Source organism: Macrobrachium rosenbergii, chromosome 5 (genome assembly GCF_040412425.1).
Source record: "Macrobrachium rosenbergii isolate ZJJX-2024 chromosome 5, ASM4041242v1, whole genome shotgun sequence".
Lineage (NCBI taxonomy): Eukaryota > Metazoa > Arthropoda > Malacostraca > Decapoda > Palaemonidae > Macrobrachium > Macrobrachium rosenbergii.
In genome coordinates this window covers 23,418,147-23,442,237 of record NC_089745.1, presented here as the reverse complement: position 1 = coordinate 23,442,237, position 24,091 = coordinate 23,418,147, and the positions used below count along the sequence as shown (strand labels likewise).

Genomic DNA, 24,091 nt, shown 5'->3' with positions numbered 1-24,091 from the left:
ACTATTACATGGCCTTTTGTGCATTCAATGCAAACTTCCCAATAGTCTTTTGTTCATCAATGCAAGCTTCCCAATAGCCTTTTGTGCATCAATGCAAACTTCCCAGACACTCCACACAATTAAGAAGTAGTCATTCAAGTTCACAAGACAGTGGTGTGCATGCCCTTGATCCATAGGCCTAATGGTGGCAAAATGAATCATTACAAGTTGTTTGCATGGACAGAGGTGAAGGGGGAAGAGAACTAAAAACAAAAATGATAGGTTTAGACTGGAAAAATCAATTTTGTTTTTCGAAAATTAAATTGGATTCATCACAAATTTATTAGTCTTACACAGTCTGAATAGCTATTTAGGTGGGAGGAGTCTAGCACTGATAAAGGCAGGGGGGCCCCCTGGAAGAAACAGTTTTAGTAAAGACTACAGCATTTATATGAATAAGTTTTCAAAAGAAACAAGGGGTCAGCAAAATGAACAAAGCCTTTGTTAGTAGTCATGGATCGTACCCTTGGATTTGTAACTAAGGGTAAAGGCCAGTACCCCCAAAAACTATCTCAATCATGAAAGAAAATGGAGAGGAATTATTTGGAGAACAAAATTCCTCATACACTCCAGCCCTAAGTACTGGTAAAACTTAGACTACCAATACAACAGGACCAATAGAGAAAAGAAATTGTATCTGTATGATAACTTATCTACTGAAAGTAGTAAGACACTTTCAAGATGCAGTATGTATAAAGATTTACCATCAACCTCTTTCATGAACAAAATGGATGTGGATAAAGTCCTACTTTCAAAACCTCTGACCTTCACCTGGGAAGCTAATTCCTTAAAAACAATGTCACAAACCCGTAAGATTACTTGCTTTAACCAAAAGGTAATGGTACTGTTAGTTACTTCTTTCTTACCTAAATCATTTGATAAGATATGAGAAACACTTTTTAAACACTGTTTTAAAAAGATATTCCCTGATGACTCTGACTGGACAAAAGAAAGGTCTACCTCAGTCCTTGCCTGAGAAGTCTATGAAGGAAAGGAAGAGGAGGCAACAAGGGACTAAGATGATGAACTCCAAGCTAATTCTCTCCAACCATGAATTTCTCACTCTACTAGCAAAGGACATGTTAATAAAAATGCACTCTTCACAGTAAAATCCTTCAATGAAGCCTGCTTTAAGGGATAATATAATAGATCCATCAGGTGCTTTACATCTAATGAGCCTACCTTGCCAAGGGCTGACAAATCCCCTCTTCAAATAATAAGAAACTAAACTGACACCAATTTTAACTACTTTGGACAGAGCTAATCTGTGGCTCTTACTAAACAGGAAAATTCTTCGTGTAGTATATAAGATTAAAAAGTCTGCTGCCTGTGGTATGTAAGCTCTAAGATGAAGAGTTCCTCCCAAAACACCAATTACAAAGACATTCCACCTTGACTGGTGGAGACTAGCAATATAAAGTCTGCTGCCTGTGGTATGTAAGCTCTAAGATGAAGAGTTCCTCCCAAAACACCAATTACAAAGACATTCCACCTTGACTGGTGGAGACTAGCAATGGAGTTTTAAAGAGGATTAGCAGTGGTGGTTGCTCTTAACAAAAATGCCTCCCTCACAATTCCTTACTACACAACCAAATGTGAAGGCTGTAGTGGTCCAGATTCTGGTGAAATCATCTTAATGAAGGTGCTGCAAAAATTCTCCCATTTTTACAAATAACTAGGAAATTTTAGTAATGAAGATAACAGATCCTAGCAGGAGCAGCACTGTGGCAAGAAAGCTGTGGGTGGAACCAAGCAAAAGAGGACCATTTTGGACTACAGTAAGCTAGTCTGCCCAGAGGAAAGTGTCTTCTGCCAGGAGGAGAGAGATTAAGATATTCCACACCATACAATAGAGCAAAAGACATTTAGGGAGCATATGGTGACAATGGCAATGGAGTTATAATATTAATAGCTGAAGCCTTAGAACCATATTAAGTACCAGTGTCATTTGAACTCATGACAAATGCTTTCAGCACTTCCTGCTTAGGTTACAGGAATGTCCAAGCTGAGACCAGTCCTTACAAGTATTACATGTCAATTTGGGGAACACTGCACTACAAATTGTAAGATGGTCTTTATCATAGCTTGCCATAAAGCTACAGCACACCTTGCCAAGAAAATTCACACATCTGTATTGAAGTATATTGGACTCACACACAAACAAAACAATGAAGTTATGCAAATGAATGAATATACACAAAACTACTGATAACAAGAACTATGGCTCATTAGCAAAACACCAAAAACAAAACATTATGATAACCAAATACCCATATGTAGATAGATGGAATATAGGATTTAGGGCAAAGGCCAAGCGCTGAAACAGAAATTGACAGTAAAAAGGTCTGAAAAGTGTAACAGGAGGGAAACCTCGCAGTTGCACTATGAATCAATTATTAGGAGAGGGAGGAAAGGAAGATGGAAGAAAAATATGAATGGAGGTACAGTAAAAGGAATGAAAGGGGTTGCAGCTAGGGGGTGAATGAGTGAATGAATTAATGATTTTGAGTTATCTGGCATTGTGACAACTGGGTCATTGACGCCGATATCAATTAAATGAACAGCATAGCGGTTATAAAAACAATAAAAAGATAAAAGAAATTTAATGAAATATTATATCTTTGGGAGAAGACCAGCATCAACAATAAAACTAAAAATGTCACTGGCATCATACACCACATCCTCTCCATGGATCTTGGCAAGGATGAACCTGCCAACCCGAAATAGAGCCTCAGAGAGGTAATGGCTTCTAATACTCCCAAGACTGGGACACTCAACCAGCAAGTGCCTCACAGTCAAGGGAATCAAACAATCCTCACACAAAGATTGATTCTCCCTGGCCATCAAAACGCTGTTAGGTTTTGCGAGTATGCCCAATCCTTAAGTGGCAAAGAGCTGGAGCTGCTGCTTTGGCCAATCTGTCAGCTTCTTTATTTTCTTGCACACCGGCATGTGCTGCAATCCAACAAAAACTAATTTGTATTCCTTTGTATAATAATAGGTGCACCCATTGTTGAATTTTTAAAACCAAGGGGTTAGTGGAGTTAAAAACATTAAGTAGCTGTAATGCACTCTTAGAGTTGCTAAAAATTGTAAAATTTGTTTCATCAATAATTGCTATTTTTTCAGTTAAAATCCCAAGCAACTCTGCCGTAAAAATAGATGTTAAAACAGGAAGTGCACCTTTGGTGCAAAACTTATTACTAAAAACTCCAAATCCAATGCTAACGCTGGATTAGGAGCCATCTGTGGATACACAAGTTGAATCCTTATGAACCTTACAGAATGGAACAAATATCTATATCTGTCATATTTGTCTTAAAACCATATATTTACAAAATGAAATTTCTGTTAATTTCCATGGGGGGTTACTGACATTTTCTAAGGAAGCACCTTATTTCTACTAACATCAGTGGTGCCAAGTAACTGTTAAGTCTATACATGTAAGGTTGTGGACACTCACGATGAATCTCACAGTGCCTAAAATGTCTTTCACTTGTTATAATTTGAAAGTCTAGAGAACTGGGAAGTCCCTGCATCCTATACCAGTAGCAAAGGATGGATGACTGGTGATGGAGTTGTAAAGGCAACTCCCCAGCATCAACCAACAGGCTTGATATTAGCGTAGTCTTGAAAGCACCAGTGGCCAGTCTAATGCCTGCATGATGTATTGAGTCAAGCATTTTCAACCTGCTGGGGATTGCAGGAAAGTATACTTCACAATCATAAAACAATTTCGATAAAATCAGGGGTTATGAAACCTTAAAAGTAGTTGACGGTCCTCACCCCAAGACATGCAAGCTAAAACTTTAAAAATGTTTAAAACCTTCTGGCACTTTGTCTTACACATATTTAGATGAGGCACCCTAGTCTTAAACATCTTTATATGAGAAACCCATGTTAACCTAGAATTCTTTGGCCTTTGATATATACAGCATATCAGGGTCTGGATGAAGCCCATGAAAATGGCAAAAATGGACAACTGTTTTACTGGTCAAAAATTTAAAACCATTTAAATCCGCCCATTTAGTAAAGTTATTTACTGTGAGCTGGAGTTTTCTTTCAATAATAGACATCCTCGATCCTGCAAATGATATAGAAAGATCACCAACGAAAAGTGTGTGCAATACATCATAAGGAGTATGAGGAGATATACTGTTGATAGCAAGTGCAAATAGGGTAACACTAAGAACGCCGCCCGCGGGCCCCCTTCTTCTTGGAATTTACTTTCTGATAGAGTATTACCATCTCTAACTTTAAAGCGTCGACATGTTAGAAAGGCATTAATAAACAATGGCAGTTCTCCTCTAAGTCCTGAGTGATGGACGGTTTTAAGGATTCCGTATCTGCTGTGTCACAAGCCTTTTTGAGGTCAAAGATTATAGTAACATGATGCTGCTTTCATGCAAACGATTCACATATAGATGACTCCAGACGAATCATGACATCAGTGGTATTGCTTTTTCTAATACCTAAACAAGCCTTGCATTGACCATCTTTTCCATATCTTACAAAAAACAAGACGTCAAGGCAATTGGGCGGTAGCTTGCAGATAAAAATTTGTCCTTTCCCGGTTTTAAAAAGGCTAAAATTAAAGCTAGTTTCCAAACTGATGGGAAACTGTGATCACACAAAATTTTGTTAATAATGCTAATTATGAAAAGCTTAATGTTCTTACATACATGCTTTTATCATTGCATACGGAACTTCCTCAGGGCCTGGGGCTGTATCTGTATGTGTTGACAAGGAAGAATCGTATTCTCTGTCTCAGTAAATGGAACATTGTAGGGTTCTTCTTCATTGGCTGAAAAATCAAGTGGCTTTTGTTCTTCCCAAGAAAAATATTAGTATCCAGGGGATGTTTCCAATTTCTGGGAAACTTTTTCAAAATGGGTGCTAATTTGTTAGTCACTTCCAATGCACTTGTGATGTATTGCCCATCAGTCTTTAATAAAGGGGGAAGGTTAGGAGTACATTTGCCTGCTATTTTACTGACTTTTCTCCATACAGCCAAAGGTGGAGTGCTTTTATTCACTGAAGAAACAAAGGATGACCAGGATTGGCAACGGGCTATTTTTAATGCACGCCAGAACTGTGCTCTACACTTTTTATATACTATGATATTATATTCTGTTCGATTTTGTTGACATCTAGTTAGAGCAGTTCTTGTGGCCCAATGAAGTAACTGGAGTTCAGGTGACCACCAAGGAACTGGTTGATGGCGGAATAAGCCAGTGGTTTTAGGAGTGGAATGCAATCCAGCATTGTGAAGAGTACCATTAGGGCATCAATGGCATCACCAGCACTGCTAAACTCATCCGCATTACCTTCAACTTCACTCAATTCCCTGAACTTACTCCATTCTGTTTTATCCAAGCACCGGCAAGGAGATCCATGCTCTGGTGGACTACTATTGCTTTTAAGATCATTGGTGCACGGTCACTAGTATACCAGTCATCCAACCTTCTCCAGTGAAAGTCAATAAGGCAGTTAGAACCAGCTATGGATAGGTCAATACATGACAAAGTGCCTGTTTGTATATGAAAGTGAGTAGGCTCACCTGTATTCAGAATCCGTATGTTTTTGCTTTCAACAAGCAATGCTATGAGATCACCTTTTCTATTAGCTAAAACATCACCCCACAATGGAAGCCTACTGTTCATGTCTCCTGCAAGAGGAAACGGTTGAGGAAGTTGATTAATCAACCTTACTAAATCATTATAGCAGACATCATCATTGGGAGGTAAGTAAAGAGAACAATCAGTATATTTTCTAATTAATTCTACTTGCACTGCTGCTGCCTGAAGGGGAGTTTGCAGGAATGTCATGGCGAATATAAACCAAACTCCCTCCAAGACTTCCTACTTGAGGATTAAAGCAGTTCAGCATGCAGTGTATTCCCTTGGAAAAGGAGTACTAATATCCAACATAGTTTCCTGTAAACAAATAAAAACTGGAAAGAATTCATCAATGAGCATCTTAAGCTCTTCATACTTAGCCCTCACACCTTGGCAGTTCCATTGAAAGATGGAGGAGAAAATGCTGGTTATTTTTTTAGAGGACTCTTTGAAAGAAGTCCTCAATTCTGAATTTTTCATTTTACTGCTCCTTCCTGGTGTTTTTTTTAAATGATAGTAGAGATATTTTTGGTTTTATACTCTTTATAACATTATGTAACTTATCTGATTGGATTGTGATGTATATCAACAGTAGTTTTTGAGTGAACTATCTCATTAGGCAATTTTGATTCATAAACTTTGTTTATAGACAACATTTCATACCTATTGCTGGGTATTTCAGCCTATCTTGTAACTGGAGGGGAAAAGGAAGGTGGTCTCCCTCTTTTCCTATTGGAAAGTGGGGAGGTGTGTTGGTACTTTCCCTCTGTTATGAGAGCACTAACATGCTCTTAAGTACCGAGTTCTCTCCTAAATCCGGCAGAAAGAGTACCTGAGATGACAGCCTAGGGTTTCTCATCTTCGGAGAAGAAGGTGAATAGGAACGAGGAGTAATGTCTAAAACTGGAGACACTGATTTCTGAATTGGAGGCTGAGCATTTATATATGAACTTATGCAGTTTTGGTCTATCTTGATTGCTGATATTTGATTTCAAGGCCTTAGCATAATTCTTTTCCTTACTTAGAGGTCTTCTAGCATAACCCACACTTATATGCTCTGCATCTGATTTTAGTAGAGCAGCTGTTTCCATTTGAAATATGGGCATTTGCTACCACTGGACTTATGACCCAAATAACAATTAATGCATTGAGTGCTTAACATGCATTTGCCATGTGGTGGTGCAGGACAGCTGTCACCCAACTGGTCATTTTTAGACTCAAGAAGGATGACTACATCTGAAACAGCTGAAGCACTATAATGGTTGTTTGTTTGTATGGGCATACCGACACCCTTTCATTTTCTATATACAAATGAGAGGGAACATTATGATTCTCAAAGGTAATAATTATCATTGTAGTTTTTGGAATTTTACGTACCTGCCAAACCTGTTTTGAAAGAAGATTACCACTCTTACTTAACTAAAATTAATATGGGTGTGATATCTACTAACATTTCATTGTCATCTACTTTTGAATTGCAAAGCATAAGTGACTGTGTTTTGGATTTTGCATAAGAACAGATTTCTTACCAAATCTAGAAATGTCACCATTTCCTATAGCGCCTACTTTCTTTTGCAAATATTTACTGAATTGAAAATAATTATAATTTTCCTCTTTTGCAGATGCTATAAGACATTGGGGAAGTTTAGGTACTCTCTGCAGATTATTTTCAAGAGTTGGAGACTCATTTTCATGCCAGTCAGCTGGGCGATAAAAATTTCTAGGGAATTTGTCACAAAGTGCTTTCTTCATATTATAATATGAAGAAGAATACTTTCTGTTACATGTGGCCCTAAGGGTATCTTTGTGTTTTTCAAAAGAGATCCTGGTTACCCATTTCTCATCAGCTGCATTGAAGTTCATACATATCTCTAAAATTTTCCCATATTGTTTAAACGGCACAAAAATAGACTTACAATGGCATTCAAGGGGTATTTCATATACATGCAGAATTGTCAATTTTCTATGGTGACTTTCATCACTCTTAGAATCCTTCTTTTGTGGATTCCCTGTGGAGAGGCTGCATCACCCTTAGTTCCTTCTTTCTGATGTGGAATCTGTAAGTCAGTACCAATATCCTTTTCCATGCCAGAAGTCATTGCCAGTGCCCGTAAGTCATTGGATACAGGGGAGGGAAAACTAGTTGCCAAATCCATAAAGTTAAGCGAGCCAGTCCACGTTCAGAAGTCCAAAAAGTGCACACCCAACACCCAAGAGCCCCCCCACGGACCCCAACAGCACATCAGAAAGGGAAAACCAGGCAGTTTCTACTGCCAAGCCTCCCCATCCCAACACACCACCAGAGCCTGCAAAGGACCCCAAGATGCCAAGCATGCACACACCAGACCACCACACACAAACCGGCTCACCCACCCACCCACCCAAATCTGCTTGGTTATATCAAGAAAGTATCGTGGATCAGTCAGGTATTCACATTCTCCACTAATGGCACAAGTGAGAGTTGACTTCCAATAGTCCACCCAATACCCTACCCTTGCAGGATAGCACCAACATACTTGCAGTGGCCCAGGTATAAGCCAATCTGCCTGCTTGGAGTTCTGTCTCCAACTAATGGGGACCAACTCCCCACTCCAAACGTGTTGGCGGGCTTCCGGACAAAAGCCAGTGGTCCATCCCCAAAATCCAGCCCCCTTGGATTCTGATGGGCTGATCCCTGGAGATGGTTCTGCCCTCAAGATAGCAATGGGAAAATCCCATCACTATCTCTTAGGTCCAAACCATATTGGGCAGTGACTCAACCACCACAACTCCCACAATTAGCTTCGAATGCAAACCCCTTCCAAAACACGATCCCTTCTCAAACTCACCTAAGCAGTAAAATTTTGCAAATGTGGAACTGTCATTGCCAGTTAAACCAAAAACTACGTAGGATGATTCGTCAGGACCAAGGCGTCCTACCCGGGCTAGGGGCCGAAGGGTCGCTGCAAGGAACCCTCAGTAATGCCTTCAGTGCACTGCATGAGGTGCACTGATGGCACCTCAAAATACATTATATCTGCCCTTGAAAAGCCACAACCTACTGAGTTAATATTAAAATTGCAAAATGAAATAATGAACAGGTACTTTGTATTTGATACCACTTGGCATACAAAACATACAAAACACTATCCACAAAATAGCTAGATACAATGTCATCTCAACTTACCAAACCTCAAGCAAGTGAAGCATACACGGTTTTTTTTGTGTGTTAGAAGTTCTAACTATCGTGTAAAATAGTTACATAATGCAATACACTTGCTGTACATAGTTAACTTCATATTATAAAAGCCATCTCTTATAAGTGAGAGTGTCACTCTTGTTCCTAAGGCAATGAAATGCTCAGAAACTCTCATATGCTTGGTTAAATAAAAGCATAACTGTATACATATATGTACTGTGCCTGTATATCAGAATAAGCAATCACATTACTGCAAATCATTGCTGATTAAACATATTAAAACTGTCCCTTACATGAAATTTTTTCAATGTTATTTTGTTTCTTTTGTTTCGTTGTGACCATTTGTTCTGAAATTCTACGGTCTGTGGTTAAAAGACATGTAACTGCACTGTATATACAACAACATATGAATCACAGTTAATTGAAAGTACACAAACATTCCTTACATACTTCTTTACTTCACTGTGCAAGCACACCCTCCAAAGTATTAAAACTTATGGTTAAAGTAAGTGAAACTGCCTGTGCATATCACCTATATGCCCCATGACTTTTAAACATCACTATTTACTAAATTACATACCAACAGAATTCTGAGATTCTTACCTGAACTAAAATATCTCCAGTACTACAACCCCACAGGGGGCCTCACTATCTAATCCCTACTAAGGTTTGGTATTTTGACTGACTTTTACTTTATTTAATGCCACATTTATATTTTGCCATCTTCAGGTAAGATCTTGTGCAGTATGTAATTATTTTTTAAGGCCTTTATAGTGTACATTTTTTATATATAAAAAGCAATTCATTACATATACACTTCCATATGCACAAGCACACGCATGCATGCATATACACAAACTCTCCGTAAAGCACTGTACCTAATACAGTCGAAGTAGTGTTACATACTTAAATTTTTCTCTGTGTGTATTAGTTTACTCAATATATAAATGTACATCAGTGTCAATATAATTCTGTATGAGAGTAGTTTCATAATTTTTTAAAACAGAAACAAACGTTGGTTAAGGTATTTTTTTTTTTAATTGTACAAATTTTGTACATTTACATTGATGTAAGTATATCCTATAAGTTGGTAAAAGTATTGTATTCAGCTACGTTTTTGCTAGGCTAAACTTTTCATTATTATTATTATTACAGCAGTCCCCAGTTTACAACAGGGGTTCCGTCCCTATGCCGCGTCATAAGCCGAAAATCGTCATAAGCCGAAAAATCATAAAAAAACGTATGACAACTTTACTTTTAATCCTTTGGGTCTTGAAAATGACGTAACCTACATTTTTATGGAGTTTTTCATTAAAAAAAACTGCAAATGTTGAACATTTTGCCATTTTGGAGCCATATTTCTTCCATCAGATCGGCATCATAAGCATTGTAACCCCGGAACATGTGTCATAAACTGGGAAATAATATCTGATGAATATCTTTGAAGAGCATCGCAAGCCCAGAACGTTGTAAGCTGAGCCCATCGTAACCCGGGGACTTACTGTACTCAGGAGGTGAACCCCATTCATGGCCACAGGGACCACTGACTTGAAAATCAAGCATCCAAAGAACATGGTGTTCATTAAGAAGGAGTAAGAGGTAAAGGGAAATACAGAAAGAGATCTCATTTATTTAAAAAAAAAAAAATGAATAAGTTAATAATACAGATAAAAATGTATTAAAACGCAAAGAGAATAGTATTGTGGTAGCAATGCATTGCATCCTCACTTGAACTTCCAAAATTCCAACTGCAGGACATCCTCAGGAGACTGTACCACAGCCCAATGGTGTGAGGAATAAAGGACCTCTGTAACTGAGAAGTTCGACAGCAAGGCACGTTTACTGCATATTGGTGCTGCTTTTCAGTTAATCTGGTTGCTCTCAGCAGGAAATGGGGATCAGGGATCAATTGTGAATGTGACAGACCTCTGTTAAAATACAACTTGTGAAACAGTGACAAACAAGAGTCCATCCGTTGGCGGTCCAAGTCATGACTGCTGATATTAAGAAACAGAAACCTACCACAACGATCCACTCTAAAAGATAAATCTCTGGCAGAAGCAGACATCCACACCAGAGAACAGTCTTCTAGTAAAGGAAGTATAAATGACTTAAAATAGGTTGCACTGATTTTATCAGTTATAAACATATGAGGCCTTATGAACAATACCTAATTTTCAAGTGGCATTTGCCGAAACTTTCATTAGATGTTTGTAAAAAGTAAGATGTGAGTCAAAAGTTACACCTAGAATAGTTAAAGCTTCAAACTCATTCAGCAAAGTTCCATCCACCTGAAGGGGAGGATGGCATGGAAAATCTGTAGGACATCTGCTAATTAATAGTGTTTTCGTTTTCCTGGAGTTCAGCCTTATACCACACTGACTACGCCATTCACTAATCCAGTCCATATCTCAACTGAGGTTTAGGGCAGCTTCATTTCTCATAAGTGGAGATTTTACTACATCCACTAGTGTTGCATCATCAACATACTGAACAATCTTGTTTTCCAGGCCAACAACCATATCACTTGTGTATACTAAAAATAACAATGGACCAAGAATATTACCCTGTGGAACTCCAGGCACAACAGGTCTTGATTCACTGAAGATCCTGTCCACAGCAACTCACTGCTGCCTACCTGTATGGGAACCTTGAAGTAATCCTAAAACATATCCACCCACTCCAAGATTCTAAAGTTTATAAATAAGTGTCTTGTGATTTACTAAATTGAAAGCACCACTAAAATCTAACTGTTACTCTGCGCTCAAAAACCTATTCAAGGTTCTCTTGCAAATGGCTAGTAAGTCTAAAAGATCATAAAAGGAACCTAAATGCTTGACTAAAGCTAACAATCCTTTAGATTCAACATACTTATATAGTGGCTTAAAAATAAGTTTTTCAGCAACTTTGGAAGCACAGGGAGGATAAAAATTGGCTGGCAGTTACTACAATCTGCAGATATGCCATTCTTTGGAACAGGCACTGTATTACAAAGCTTGTGCTCATCCGCGAAGCCACCACTTCGACATAAAAATCTATAAAATCTATTAATCTTGGCAGACAACACACTAGAAACTTTTTTAAAAGCAAAAAGAAGAAACCATCAGGATCTTCACCCCAGCTGTAAAGATTATCCAGAATTTTCTTAACATCCCTAGAGCGAAATGAAAATTTTTAAAGAATAGGTTCAGGATGACAAGCATCAAGGAGAGGAACACCCTCAGCTGACTGCTTAGCTTCAAAAGCTTGATGAAGCAGTTCAGCCTTTTCCCTAGGGCCAGTATCCAATCTACCATCATCTGTTAGCAGTGGTGGAATGAAAGACAAGCCTGACCCAAACACAGATGATGTTTTCTAAGGACAAATTCATATTCCAGATATTTCTCTGAAGAAGTAAATTAATACTCTAAATTGAATTCAAATTACAAAATATTGTTAGGATGGGCTATTAAGTACATTAAATCAAATTGCTGTACACTATAAGCAAAGCAAGTTGCTCAAGTACTGTATTCTGTAGGAAATATGCCAATCTTTGTTACTTATTGTGAGGAGCAGGCATTCACCTGTTCAATAAGTTGAGTAACCACTAATAGATAAATTCTAAAAAACAAGGTGTCCAAGAGTTACAATTATCCAATAACTAGGTGTCAATCATCCATAAAAACTTGAGAAAAAACAATAAATGAACAGATCATTGTTCAGAAAATTCAAGTTTTCACTTATAAAAAACAAAATCTAAGGAACTGCAGCAAAGTAGGGCACTTGCTGAGAACTGACAAAGTAAAATACACAAGCAGGAAAATCCTCCGTCAAGGTGATTTGAATCACAGATTACCCAAAATTTCACAACTTTTACCACACTCAGCTGGAAGAACTCTTCCTTCTGTGGGGTGCCTTGGGAAGTTTGCAGGGATGCACAAATGCTACGTATATAGGTAATGGGTTTTTAATGAACCAGATTTTAGGTATAAAAATATATATTCCAAACTGTTAATCCATTTTTTCCTAATGAAAAATTTCCTCTGCCTCCAAGTTTGAAATATACGACATACCAAAACATCTACAAAAATGCTTTAAAGAATAATTTTCCAGCATTTTTTCATCAATCTAAGTTTTGAACATAATGCCCACTTTCTATATTATGTATGATCAAACATAATTAAAACCTGTCCAAGAAAGGTTTTAACGTAGTCCAGCTGTGTTCTGAGTCCATGCCCAAAAAAACTAAAACACTGCGCTGAATTCCATTTCCAATGCCTCTTAAAAATAAGGTTTGTTAGTACTACAGTGACAGGCCTCCACCCAAGTTTTTCTAATCTACAGAGAGTTTTAACGGAAACCTATCTCTGGAAGACAAAAAATTACAAAAAAAGGATAATTTCCCTTCACCACCGTGTTCATTACTACAGAAATTAACCTCCCTTCACCTTCACAGTACTGAAATGTTAAAAAACAAAGTGAATACAAATTTACCTTGACCTCCACCTCTCGTGTTGTTTAGTCCTGCATGATACCCAGCATAATAAGCTGCTTTCATTTTTCCATGTTCTTCTGCTACTTTGACTACCAATGGTTCTGTGCCACCTTCCGGAGTAACGCCATTCATGCCACTGATAGCAGCTTCTGCCTCGCTCTTCTTATCAAACCTGGAAATTAATTACAAGAATACTGTACAGTCCTACGGTAAAAAATACCAAATGTATCTTTTTTGTTATTAAGCTCTCAACAGGTCCATCTATTATGTCAACATCACCCAGTTTATGTTCACTGTCTATAGTACATTCAGAAAATTTTTATAATACTGCCTGCATTGTCCCCCCCCAACACCCCAAGAGGAAAATGGGAAAACTGAGTTGGACACAGTTACAGGAAAAAAAGGGCAATATTTCAAAAACCTTCCGAATGACGAAACTGAACATGAACTCGATGTAACTGGCATGATATATAATCATAAGGGGCCCTCATGAAAAGATAAAGAAAATCCACCCAGACCATCCAGAATGACAAGTAATTTAATAAAAGCAACAAGAGCAGAGGTTATCCATTTGCTTACTAGAATACATGAAACATGATAAAGGACCAAAAAAAAAAGTAGGGATGAATCTTACAGTAATGGTATAAAAAGGAAAAGGAGTCTTACAGTAATGGTACAAAAAGGAAAAGGAGAGGCAAATGGTATACAAAGGAAAAGGAGAGGCAAATGGTATAAATAGGAAAAGGAGAGGTAATGCTATGTGGAAATTATAGAAGAATAAAGTGCTTAAGCATGCTAGCAAAGTGCTTTAAAGGTGCTAGAGGAAAGGCAGAAAAAAAATTGTTAAAAATCCATAATAGGCAGTTTGACTTTACATCAGAGGCAGTCTTCATAATGAGGCAACTGCATGAAAAGTGCTAAGCAAAGTGGGGGAGATTATAAAATACTGTGGTTCCCAAAAAAGCCTCTGACTGGAATACCAAGGCAAATACCTAAACATGCATTACAAAAGTACAAGGTACTATAGTTAATTCACACCACCCGTGCAGCTGATATCTAACCCCGTCTCCTACGACGCTCCTGATTGGCCATTGATCAGCCAGACACAGAGGTGGAAACTGGTCAGTCTGTTCCAGCCGTCACCGAACAACATCTATGCTGCGACCTCTCCTCATGAAATATGTCTTTTTCAGAAGTTATAACTTTCATTACACCTCAGTTTTACCTGAAGAAAAGTAGTGTTTCTCAGTTTCATCACTAAACATCATCAAGCCAATGATTTAAGGATTATAATGATATATGAATTATGTACTTCAGTAAACTTTATGCTAAAATAAGTACAGTGAAATAAACATGAGGCTATTGTCTGCGCTCATCCCCACTCATTTTAATATTCTTAATCTTTTGCTTCTTATTTTTACATTTACAGCCCTACCTATAATTTTGTGGTAGCATTGTCACCCATGACATTTAAGCTACGATATTGTATGAAACACAAGACGATAAACGATAAATGCACTGCGATGCCATGTAAGGAATGAAAGAATATATTTTATATTAAAATTTCATGTTTATTTCACTATACTGTACATATTTTAGCATTAAGTTTACTGACGTACATAATTCATATATATCATTATAATCCTTAAATCATTGGCTTGATGTTTAGTGATGAAATTGAGAAACACTACTTTTCTTCGGGTAAAACTGAGGTGTAATGAAAGTTACAACTTTCGAAAGACATACTTCATGAGAGGTCGCAGCGTAGATGTTGTCTCGGTGACGGCTGGAACAGACTGGCCAGCTTCCAGCCCTGTGACTGGCTGATCAATGGCCAATCAGGAGCGTTGTAGGAGACGGGGTTACATATCAGATGCACGGGTAATGTGAATTGATAATAGAAAAGACTCACTATGCTAGTAATGTCATTCTACCATAACACTAAATGAGGGCAATAAACAATACATTACACATTTACCCAAAATTCCAACCAATGACATACAATACTCTAAGCTCTCACAGCTTGCAACATTTTGGATAGTGTAAGGTTTTCAAAAATTTTTGTAAGCTATACCAAACAAATAAATTATTATTGTAATATATCTTCAGTAAGCCCTGTACCCATACATGCACATACATAACTACTGCACATACATACATACATACATATACACACACATTAGGATTAAATTTTTATTATATTTTTAATGAGACAGCACCAAAACCAGTAAAAATGACAGTTATTCATTCAATATAATATCAAGCAGAGCAATGGTAATTCTTTTATCTTTACATTTTTTACACCTACCTGTATTTTTACATTCACCACTGTATTTAACAGCTCACAAGACCTTCTCAAAACTTACAATAAAAAAACAATACATGAGAGGGAAGAAAAGAATGATTTTCACATAACTGTTTCCAGGGTAACATGTACGTTATACTACCAATCTTCTTCACTTACTGAGAGGCCAGACCCCTACCTGTCTGTTAAGATGGGGTGCCAGTTTAAGTGCTGGTGCCAATCAAGAATTTATCCATACCCCTTTGCTATTTATAGCAATGAAGGTAGATGCAAAGAGTGCAGAAAAGGAGACCCTGGGAGCTGCTACATGCAGATGTTTCATGTGTTAGCAGCAGCACCTGAGAAAGTACTTATGCAAGCATATAATGACATGTGGAAGATGTGGTGACAATATTTAAGAACTTGAAGAGTAGAATGGAGAAGAATGTACTGAAAATCAATACATAAGCAAAGGTTAGTGACCGGAAAGGAAGACAAGGAAGAAGTATAACCAAGAAAGTGGCTATGTGGTTGTTGTGCCCCTAACCACTCTTAGATTTTTTTACTCGCCATTTTCCGGATTTCGCCATTAATAGAGCCAAGGGCTCTATTAAACCAGATAATTTAAGGATTACTGTATATAAATTTTTAAAAATTTGAAAACCTGCCCTCCGATGGTTGGCAATGCTGCACAGCCTCAAAAAAATGCTGGTAACACAGCTTATACTCAAACTCATTGAGAAAGAGTTTTAGGGGGTGGGGGAGGCCTCGAGAAGTTTCCAAGGTGGGGGGTTGTCAGATGGTTACGTGCTATGGGAGAGGGAGAAAGGACAACAACCAAGGTATGTTTACATCGAAGGCTAAGTACAGTAACACGCGCACACTCCTCTACTTTCCTATTTATATTTTATGCTACAGTATTCTTGGTTATATTTTTAACATATTTTCTTGTTTTTTCAAACCAAAAGATTAACGCAATCATGTGTATAAGGTACATAGTATGCATACGCTCATTTGATGGCGTCAGTGAACTTGCTACCGCCTGTTTGGTTTTGTTTTGCCTACCATTGAATTTTGCATTTTAAATATTTTTACAGCAATTAGAGATGAAATATCAATAGTGATAAAATATTCTCTTGTGTACTGTTATGATATGTGTGATCATCATACTTTGTCAACTAAACTTGTAATGAAATACAGTACAGCAAATCAGGCAATCAGCAAAGATAAAAAAAAAAGGGCAACACATAAATATGTATGCACACACTCATTTGATGGTGTCAGCGAACTTCCTACCACCCATTTGGTTTTGCCTACATATGAAATTTGCATTTTAAATATTTTTACAGTGATTAGAGTTGAAATATCAAGTGATAAAATATTCTTTTGTGTAGTTATCATACACGTGATAATCATACTTAGTCAACTGAACTTGTAATGAAATACGGTACAGTAAATCAAGCCCTCCCCTCACCAAAAGGGTAACTAGTGACACAGTAATGTGCTAGGAAAAAACTCATGAACATACAAAGTCAAGAGGTAGAGGGAAAGAGTTAGCTTTCTTGATCGCTAATGGCTCAAAAGCTTGACGTCACTTGACACGTCATGAAATGTCTTGTTGTTTATTCATTTTTATTAGCCAATATGGATATGTCATCAGTTTACGAGTGAATCGTAGAATGTGCGTGGGTGGACAAATGCAAAAAGTAAATATAAAATTCAGATTCAAAGGTTAGTGCAAGCTGTGTCAACTGACACCGAAACATTTTAATAACTGTTCACGCAAGACAATTTCATAAATTACATTTTGTCCCCCCCAACAATTAATACAAACTAGCTGGGCACTAAACACAATTCCAGTAGACCAAGTACAGACACCACCTTACTTACGAACATTCATGGATACAAACAGACAAGGCCACAAGTTCAAATTTTGTTCTGCATGCCTATTCTGCTAGTAAGAATTTTTGCAAAGAACAAAGGAACAAGAGGTGGAAGAAATTGTTCCTTTGACTCCTTCCCTGATTATCCTAAGTATTCTCATGATTATCTACCATGTACAGTATAGTTGACCCCCACCTATTTGTGGTTCCGGATTCGCGGACTCACCTATTTGTGGATTTCTCTATGGAACATACATACACATTCGCAGAAATTTCGCCTATTCGCGGTAGTTTTCATAGAGAAATATTCACAAAGTACTGTACAGGTAGTCCCCGGTTCTTGCCGGGGGTTCCATTCCCAAAGGCGTGACAATAACTGAAAATCACTGATAACCAGAAATCGATGAACATCGGCGCTGATAAGCGGATATCCGTTAGGTAGGTATCAGGGCGCCAATAAGCAGATAGCAGCACTGAAAATCCAGTTATTGTTGTTGCTAGACAAGCACTGTAAAACAGGATCGCCGATAACCAGTGACTGCCTCTACAGTATTTTCATATCATTTTCGTGATTAAATGCAGTTTTTGTGATAAAACTATTAAAATACTAAGGTATACGCATTTTTTTAGGGTTTTTTGGCATTTTGAACTATCAAAATAGGAAGTTAAAAAATTATACCTTAGTTTAACCAGACCACTGAGACGATTAACAGCTCTCCTAGGGCTGGCCAGAAGGATTATTTATTTTACGTGGCTAAGAACCAACTGGTTACCTAGCAACGGGACCTACAGCTTACTGTGGAATCCGAACCACATTATGATGAGAAATGAATCTCTACCACCAGAAATAAATTCCTCTAATTCTTCACTGGCCAGTGGGAGAGTTAAAAGCTGGGCCAACAGTGTGCTAGCCGAGAGCTCTACCCAGCCCTCCAATGAAGAACTTATAAGCGTTTTAGAGGGGTTTAAGTATTCACATATTATAGCTATTCGCTGGGATTTCACTCAGTCTATGATGAATTCCCATTTTCTATATTTAATATTTTTGTTGATATATGACAAGTGTGCATTCTTTACTTTATGAACTTCTAATGTCAGACTCTGCTCCTGCAAAATTCCCTTCAAGTCCATTTTCGTACCATGGAAAAAATACTAAATTTTGAATGGTGCTTGAATCTAAATATTATTTTCTTCTTTTTACATTTCTAGCATCCAAAGTACTTCCTTATATTACTGAGTGATTTAAAAATATAGTGAAAATAGTATAATCTATGACTCCAGAGTTAACTCGGGAATGTAGACAACGAAAATTAATTATGCACACATTAAAAACCACCTTACAAACAATTCAAGATGTGAATGGCTGTTGGAAACATAACTCGTTCGTAAGTAGGGTGGTGTCTGTAATGAGTCGAAAAAAATATTTCCAAAAACAACCCATCTTATTCAATGTTAATAACAAGGTAAGTACTTAATATCAGAGAACTCCACCCCTTATTATATTTTCAGGTAAACAGACACGAACAGGAAACTTCTGCTATGTCCCTAAGGCCACATTGCACCTGAAGGCAAGGAACTTATAAAATCCACAAACAAAAAACATAAAAGGAATACCAAAATATTTTAACGATGAAATTTTACAATACAGTCTGACCTCTTAAATTCCGCATTCCGTGGTCCAGCAACTCTAAAAACTTGGGAAGCTTCTGAATCAGCCGCCATTAGTTCTTGCGCGGCTACAAGCGCGGTGCCACACTTCAGTTTTTGGAATTTTTCGGATTTTGGGACTGAAGCTTGCTCCATAAATACACAAGCACAGTTTACTTGCAACAAAAACATTCTGTGAAACTCGAAAATATACAGCATCAATGAACTGTAATTTGTGTGTATACTCATGTATCATCCGATCATTAAAATTTCGTCCAAAAACATGATTTCATATAAACTGTGAATAGCGTGAGAAGTACTTTCAATAGATTACACTATGATCGGCTTTCTATGCCTGCCTCAGTTTCAGTAGATACCATTCATAATGCATAATACAGTATATCCGAGTTATCTCATAACTAATAAATTGGCCTAGAAGCCAAAGTTCATTAGGTTAAATGCGAAGCTTCATTCATTAAATCAGGCTTACAACCTTGTGGCTTGTTTAAGAATTCATTACTATTTTTATAAATAACAACCACTTACTACTGCATGCAAGACACTGACATAAACAACAGCAAGTACTGACATTAACAACAGCAAGTACTGACATTAACAATCGAATCGAGAAACAGCCATTTGCAGATGTCAGTTACCGTAACGAACACACATTTATTAAGGGTTGCGTTACAGTTGACGACTTATTAAAAATTTGCTAATTTTCAATGGTGACTTCTATAAATAAAAATAGCATAAATCTTTATTCATCCTTCACACAATGGAGAGGAAACTATTATGAAAGTACTGTATGCCACTAATTTACAGTTGTAGCTGTGGCAGAAGAAATCAATAATGTACAAGAATTTTTCGGAAGCAAAAGCAACATAACAAAAGCAGCAGATTTTTAGGTTTTTCTGGAAAACAAAAGCCACAAAGGTTGGAAGAGCTGGAAAACATTGAAAGTTGCAGATCAGATTTCAACAGTGTGCTTTTAAAGTGGTTTAAGCCCCGGGAAGATCTTTAGAGCAGGCCACATTTTTCATAAGAAACTAAACCTAATGAATGACAATAATTATTCATAAGCAATAACACAGCAATATGTATGTGGGATGAGTCGGCAAGCCTTTGTTTACATATGGGGTTGTTTATGGGTGATTTCTATCATCCAGGATTTTCTGTGGTCCAGCAGTGGCCTGGTCCCAAGAGTGCCGGTTTTAAGAGGTTGGACTGCGCTACTTACTTGATAATTCAAGACCCTATAAGGGTGACAAAAGAATTAAATGCAAGCAGTAAATTATGGATGGGAGGTTCCCAGATGAATTACCTGTGTCATTCACTTAGTAACTTTCACTCTCTAACCAACCAGTCCAATATATGTTTTTAAGAAAGACAACCCTAAAATAAAGGAATTTACACCAAGGACAGCAGAAATTTAATGTACAGATGCTAATGTGCATTGCAAGGTACAGTATTCCAAAAATTCAAACCCACATATGACAGGGCAAAAAATTCTTGTCAACTGTGTGTGTGTGTGTGTGTGTGTGTGTGTGTGTGTGTGTGTGTGTGTGTGTGTGTGTGTGTGTTTCATACAGGTAAACTGTATTGTATGTAATTACTTAGAAATATGTTTTTAAGAACGGGATGAAACTTCAGAATGATTAAATATTCATATTTACCTGACAAACCCGACTCCTCTAGGTAACCCAGTAACCTTGTCCTTTAGAAGATTCTTTTGAACTATATGACCATACGAAGAAAACAGTTCTTCTAATTGGTCTAGGGTGTAGGATCTGCAACACATAAAAGAATATTACAATTACGATCTCAGAATGTATCTTTAATAATTTTCAAGTCTTGTTTGTCACACACCACATTAATGTAATATAAATTAAAAATAATCTAGCACAGTTGTTGATGTTTGGCTATTTACTTATACTCCATGAGTATAAGGTAGACCATATTATTCCTAGGCAAAAATAACTCTTTTAAATGGACACCTTCAGGGCAAGTTAGCAAAGTTGTTGAAGCTTGGCACCATTTTAAACTTTGATTTGCTCCAACACAAATACAAACCATCATCTTTTGTATAGTGACCCATGACAAGTAGTATTCTTCTCACACGTAACTGCTAACTTCCCAGTCACATGTGAGCAAGGGAAGGATAACTACTGCAACCTGGTACAGGCAGTCCCTGGTTATCGGCGATCTGGTTTTACAGTACTTGTCTAGCAACGAAAATTAGTGATTTTCAGCACCGATTTCAGCTTATCGCTGTCGATACATACCAAACAGAGGTGCCGATCTCCAGTTATCAGTACCAATACCCGGCTGGCACCGAAAATCGCTGATTTTTGGCTACTGGCAATTTTTGCTTATCATCACGCCATTGGAGCGGAACCCCCACCGATAACAGGGGACTGCCTGTTTATGTAATGCTAAGACAGCCGTGGCCCTGTGGCAAAGTTGGCATTCTGTAGCTTTGCTCTAGGAACACAGGAAACAGGTCCTCCTGTTTGGCAGAAATGTGAGTGGCAGCTTAAGAGGTAGCAATATCATCAACATTTATCCAAAGGTAATCGTGCTTTACAGGCATCCCCACCTTGCTAAAAGGGAAACAGAGGGAATCACAACTGACTACAGACCAAGCCATGATACTAAACTGAGTACGTCACTTTCATCTGAAGAGGCACTTTCATACATTGCTACCTTAAGCCATCAATGAACCTAAAAAAAAAAAAATGCTATTCTGTTCAAGGACACTTGGGCAGCTACACAACATACTGAGCTGCCACCACAGGTCCCAAAGTGTCCAAGGAATTGGAAGTGACATCCTTAACATAAAAATAAGGGGGTCTGGCAGTACCTGGCATCAGCCCTCAGTACCTGTACCACTGAAGAATTTACCAACTGAGGAATTCCTCTTCAATATAAAGGATGGGGCAATGCCCAACTTCACTGGCTAAAAGGCAAACTCCCTCATTAGATGACTGATATGTCCTCTTGATCACCTCATGAAGATAGAGCAAGACTCCTCAATACCTCCTTGAGCCTAATGGCACTAATGAGCTATCTTTTACACTCATGCCTAAAGTTCTGTAAAGACAGCAATGGAATTCTCAACTCTCCACATGCCTAAGTAAATGCCATAAAGCTTCCCTAGTTGCTTTCTAGTGCAAGGCGGACTCATATGTGATGTCTTTTTTTTTTTTTTTTTACACATCAAGGAACTTTTATGGCATTTCCTGTCTGAAGCCTATTTCATTTCAGTTTCCTTAAGATATCAAGGAGCTTTACTGCTTTCCTCTATCAATAAATAAAGTAAAAATATAAATATCTTTTATTTAAAATCCTGGGATCTTGTAGATATCCCATGAGGTTATTTACACCTACTGTTACATAGTCATTTAAAATTTATGAAATATTCCCACCACCTAAGCAGTTATTTCCGCCTTAAAACAGTGAACAAGAATATGCTCAGCAGATGACTGTGAAGAGTCCCATTTAAAGACTAAATACCTTTTTTAATGCAATAATTCAGACTTTTTAAAAGACACTGTAGATGTATACAGTAAACCCACCATATTCGTGAGGGATGGGTTCCAGACCCTCCGTGAATACTTGCTACCCGCCCTCTAAGAATGCTTATAACTGCCTGTCTTTCAAATACTAATTTAAATTAGAGAGAGTAATGCCTTATGATCCAAAGATTGAAATCTTTGAGCTTCTGAGGGCAACACTCCCCTTCCCCTCCGGCCAATATGTCAAACTTTCGAGTAAATTAACATAAAAATCAGCATAAAAAGACTGGGAATCACTATTTGTTTGTTTACAATGTTAAAAAATTTACTACAAACATGCATGAAAAAAAAATAATAATAATTATTATTATTATTATTATTACTATTATTATTACTATTATTATTATTAGGTTTTTCTCCTCTAGATCGAGAATGGGATATGCTATATATCAGGTCCACAATAATATTCAGTGGTGAATTGTTGTTGATTTTATAAAAATGTTACAAAAGCTTTTGAACCCTGTCCTGGGTTCATCTTCAGCCTAACTAAAATCAGTCATACAAAAAGTAAATATGTAAGTTCCAATTTTAAGGATGGAACCAATGGGCGACCTCCAAGATGTGTTTTTCTAACGGACGAGGCGACAAGCAGGATGGTCAACTATCCATTTAGTGATTGCTTCTCCTCTTCTTATATTTTGCGTGGCTATCCTTTTTGATCTCCTCACTTATTGTTGTTCCTCTCCATGTAATTCATCGTTAGCAGTGATACTCTCGAAATCCCGGTGTTATTAGGTGTCTGCAGGGTGATGTCAGAGATAACGCAGCATCAGACAAAGGAATGACAGAGCCTGCTTAACATAAAACCTTTAATAAATGCTTTGATTACATGGAGGTTAACTAATGGGTCCTCGTTAACGAACGACTTGTTCCCCTTAAATGATTCTCCTATATTTATGGCAGCGCCCTCGACTAATCTTCTTATGTTTACGTTGTTACTTTTGTGAATGATGTTAGCTATTTTCCAGTTAATGATCGTAATTGAATGCATGGGTAAACATTGCACTATTTTGAGAATGTAATTTGCAGTCTTTACATGATACTTCATATATTCATGGTACTATGGGGTTATTATGATAACCCCATAGGACCAGGAGTATATGAAATACCATGGAAACACTGCAAAGGTAAATATTTCAGAGAAAGCAAAAGAGGGTTAGAAACACATTCAGGGGAACAGACGGGCTTTCTAATTACAGTCTCAAAATAGTGCAATATTCAATTACGATCATATACCAGACTGGAATAGAGCTAACATCATTCACAAAAGCAACAGCGTAAACATAAGATTGGTCAAGGGCGCTGCCATAAATATAGAAAAATCATTTATGGGAACAAGTCGTTCGTTAACGAGGACCCACTAGTTAACTTCCATATAATCAAAACATTT

At 37.5% G+C, this 24,091-nt stretch overlaps 1 protein-coding gene across 17 annotated transcripts in view; it reads right to left on the bottom strand.

Moving 5' to 3' along the window:
• Positions 1 to 24,091, bottom strand: part of LOC136838597 (sex-lethal homolog) — a 204,401-nt gene that overhangs the window by 137,891 nt on the left and 42,419 nt on the right. For all 17 annotated transcript variants that reach the window (XM_067103816.1, XM_067103811.1, XM_067103805.1 and 14 more), the window contains exons 4-5: positions 20,800 to 20,913; positions 13,309 to 13,481 (exon numbers count right to left, since the gene is read on the bottom strand). In XM_067103816.1, the coding sequence (XP_066959917.1) occupies positions 13,309 to 13,481; positions 20,800 to 20,913 (287 nt within the window). The remainder of the gene's footprint in view (positions 1 to 13,308; positions 13,482 to 20,799; positions 20,914 to 24,091) is intronic.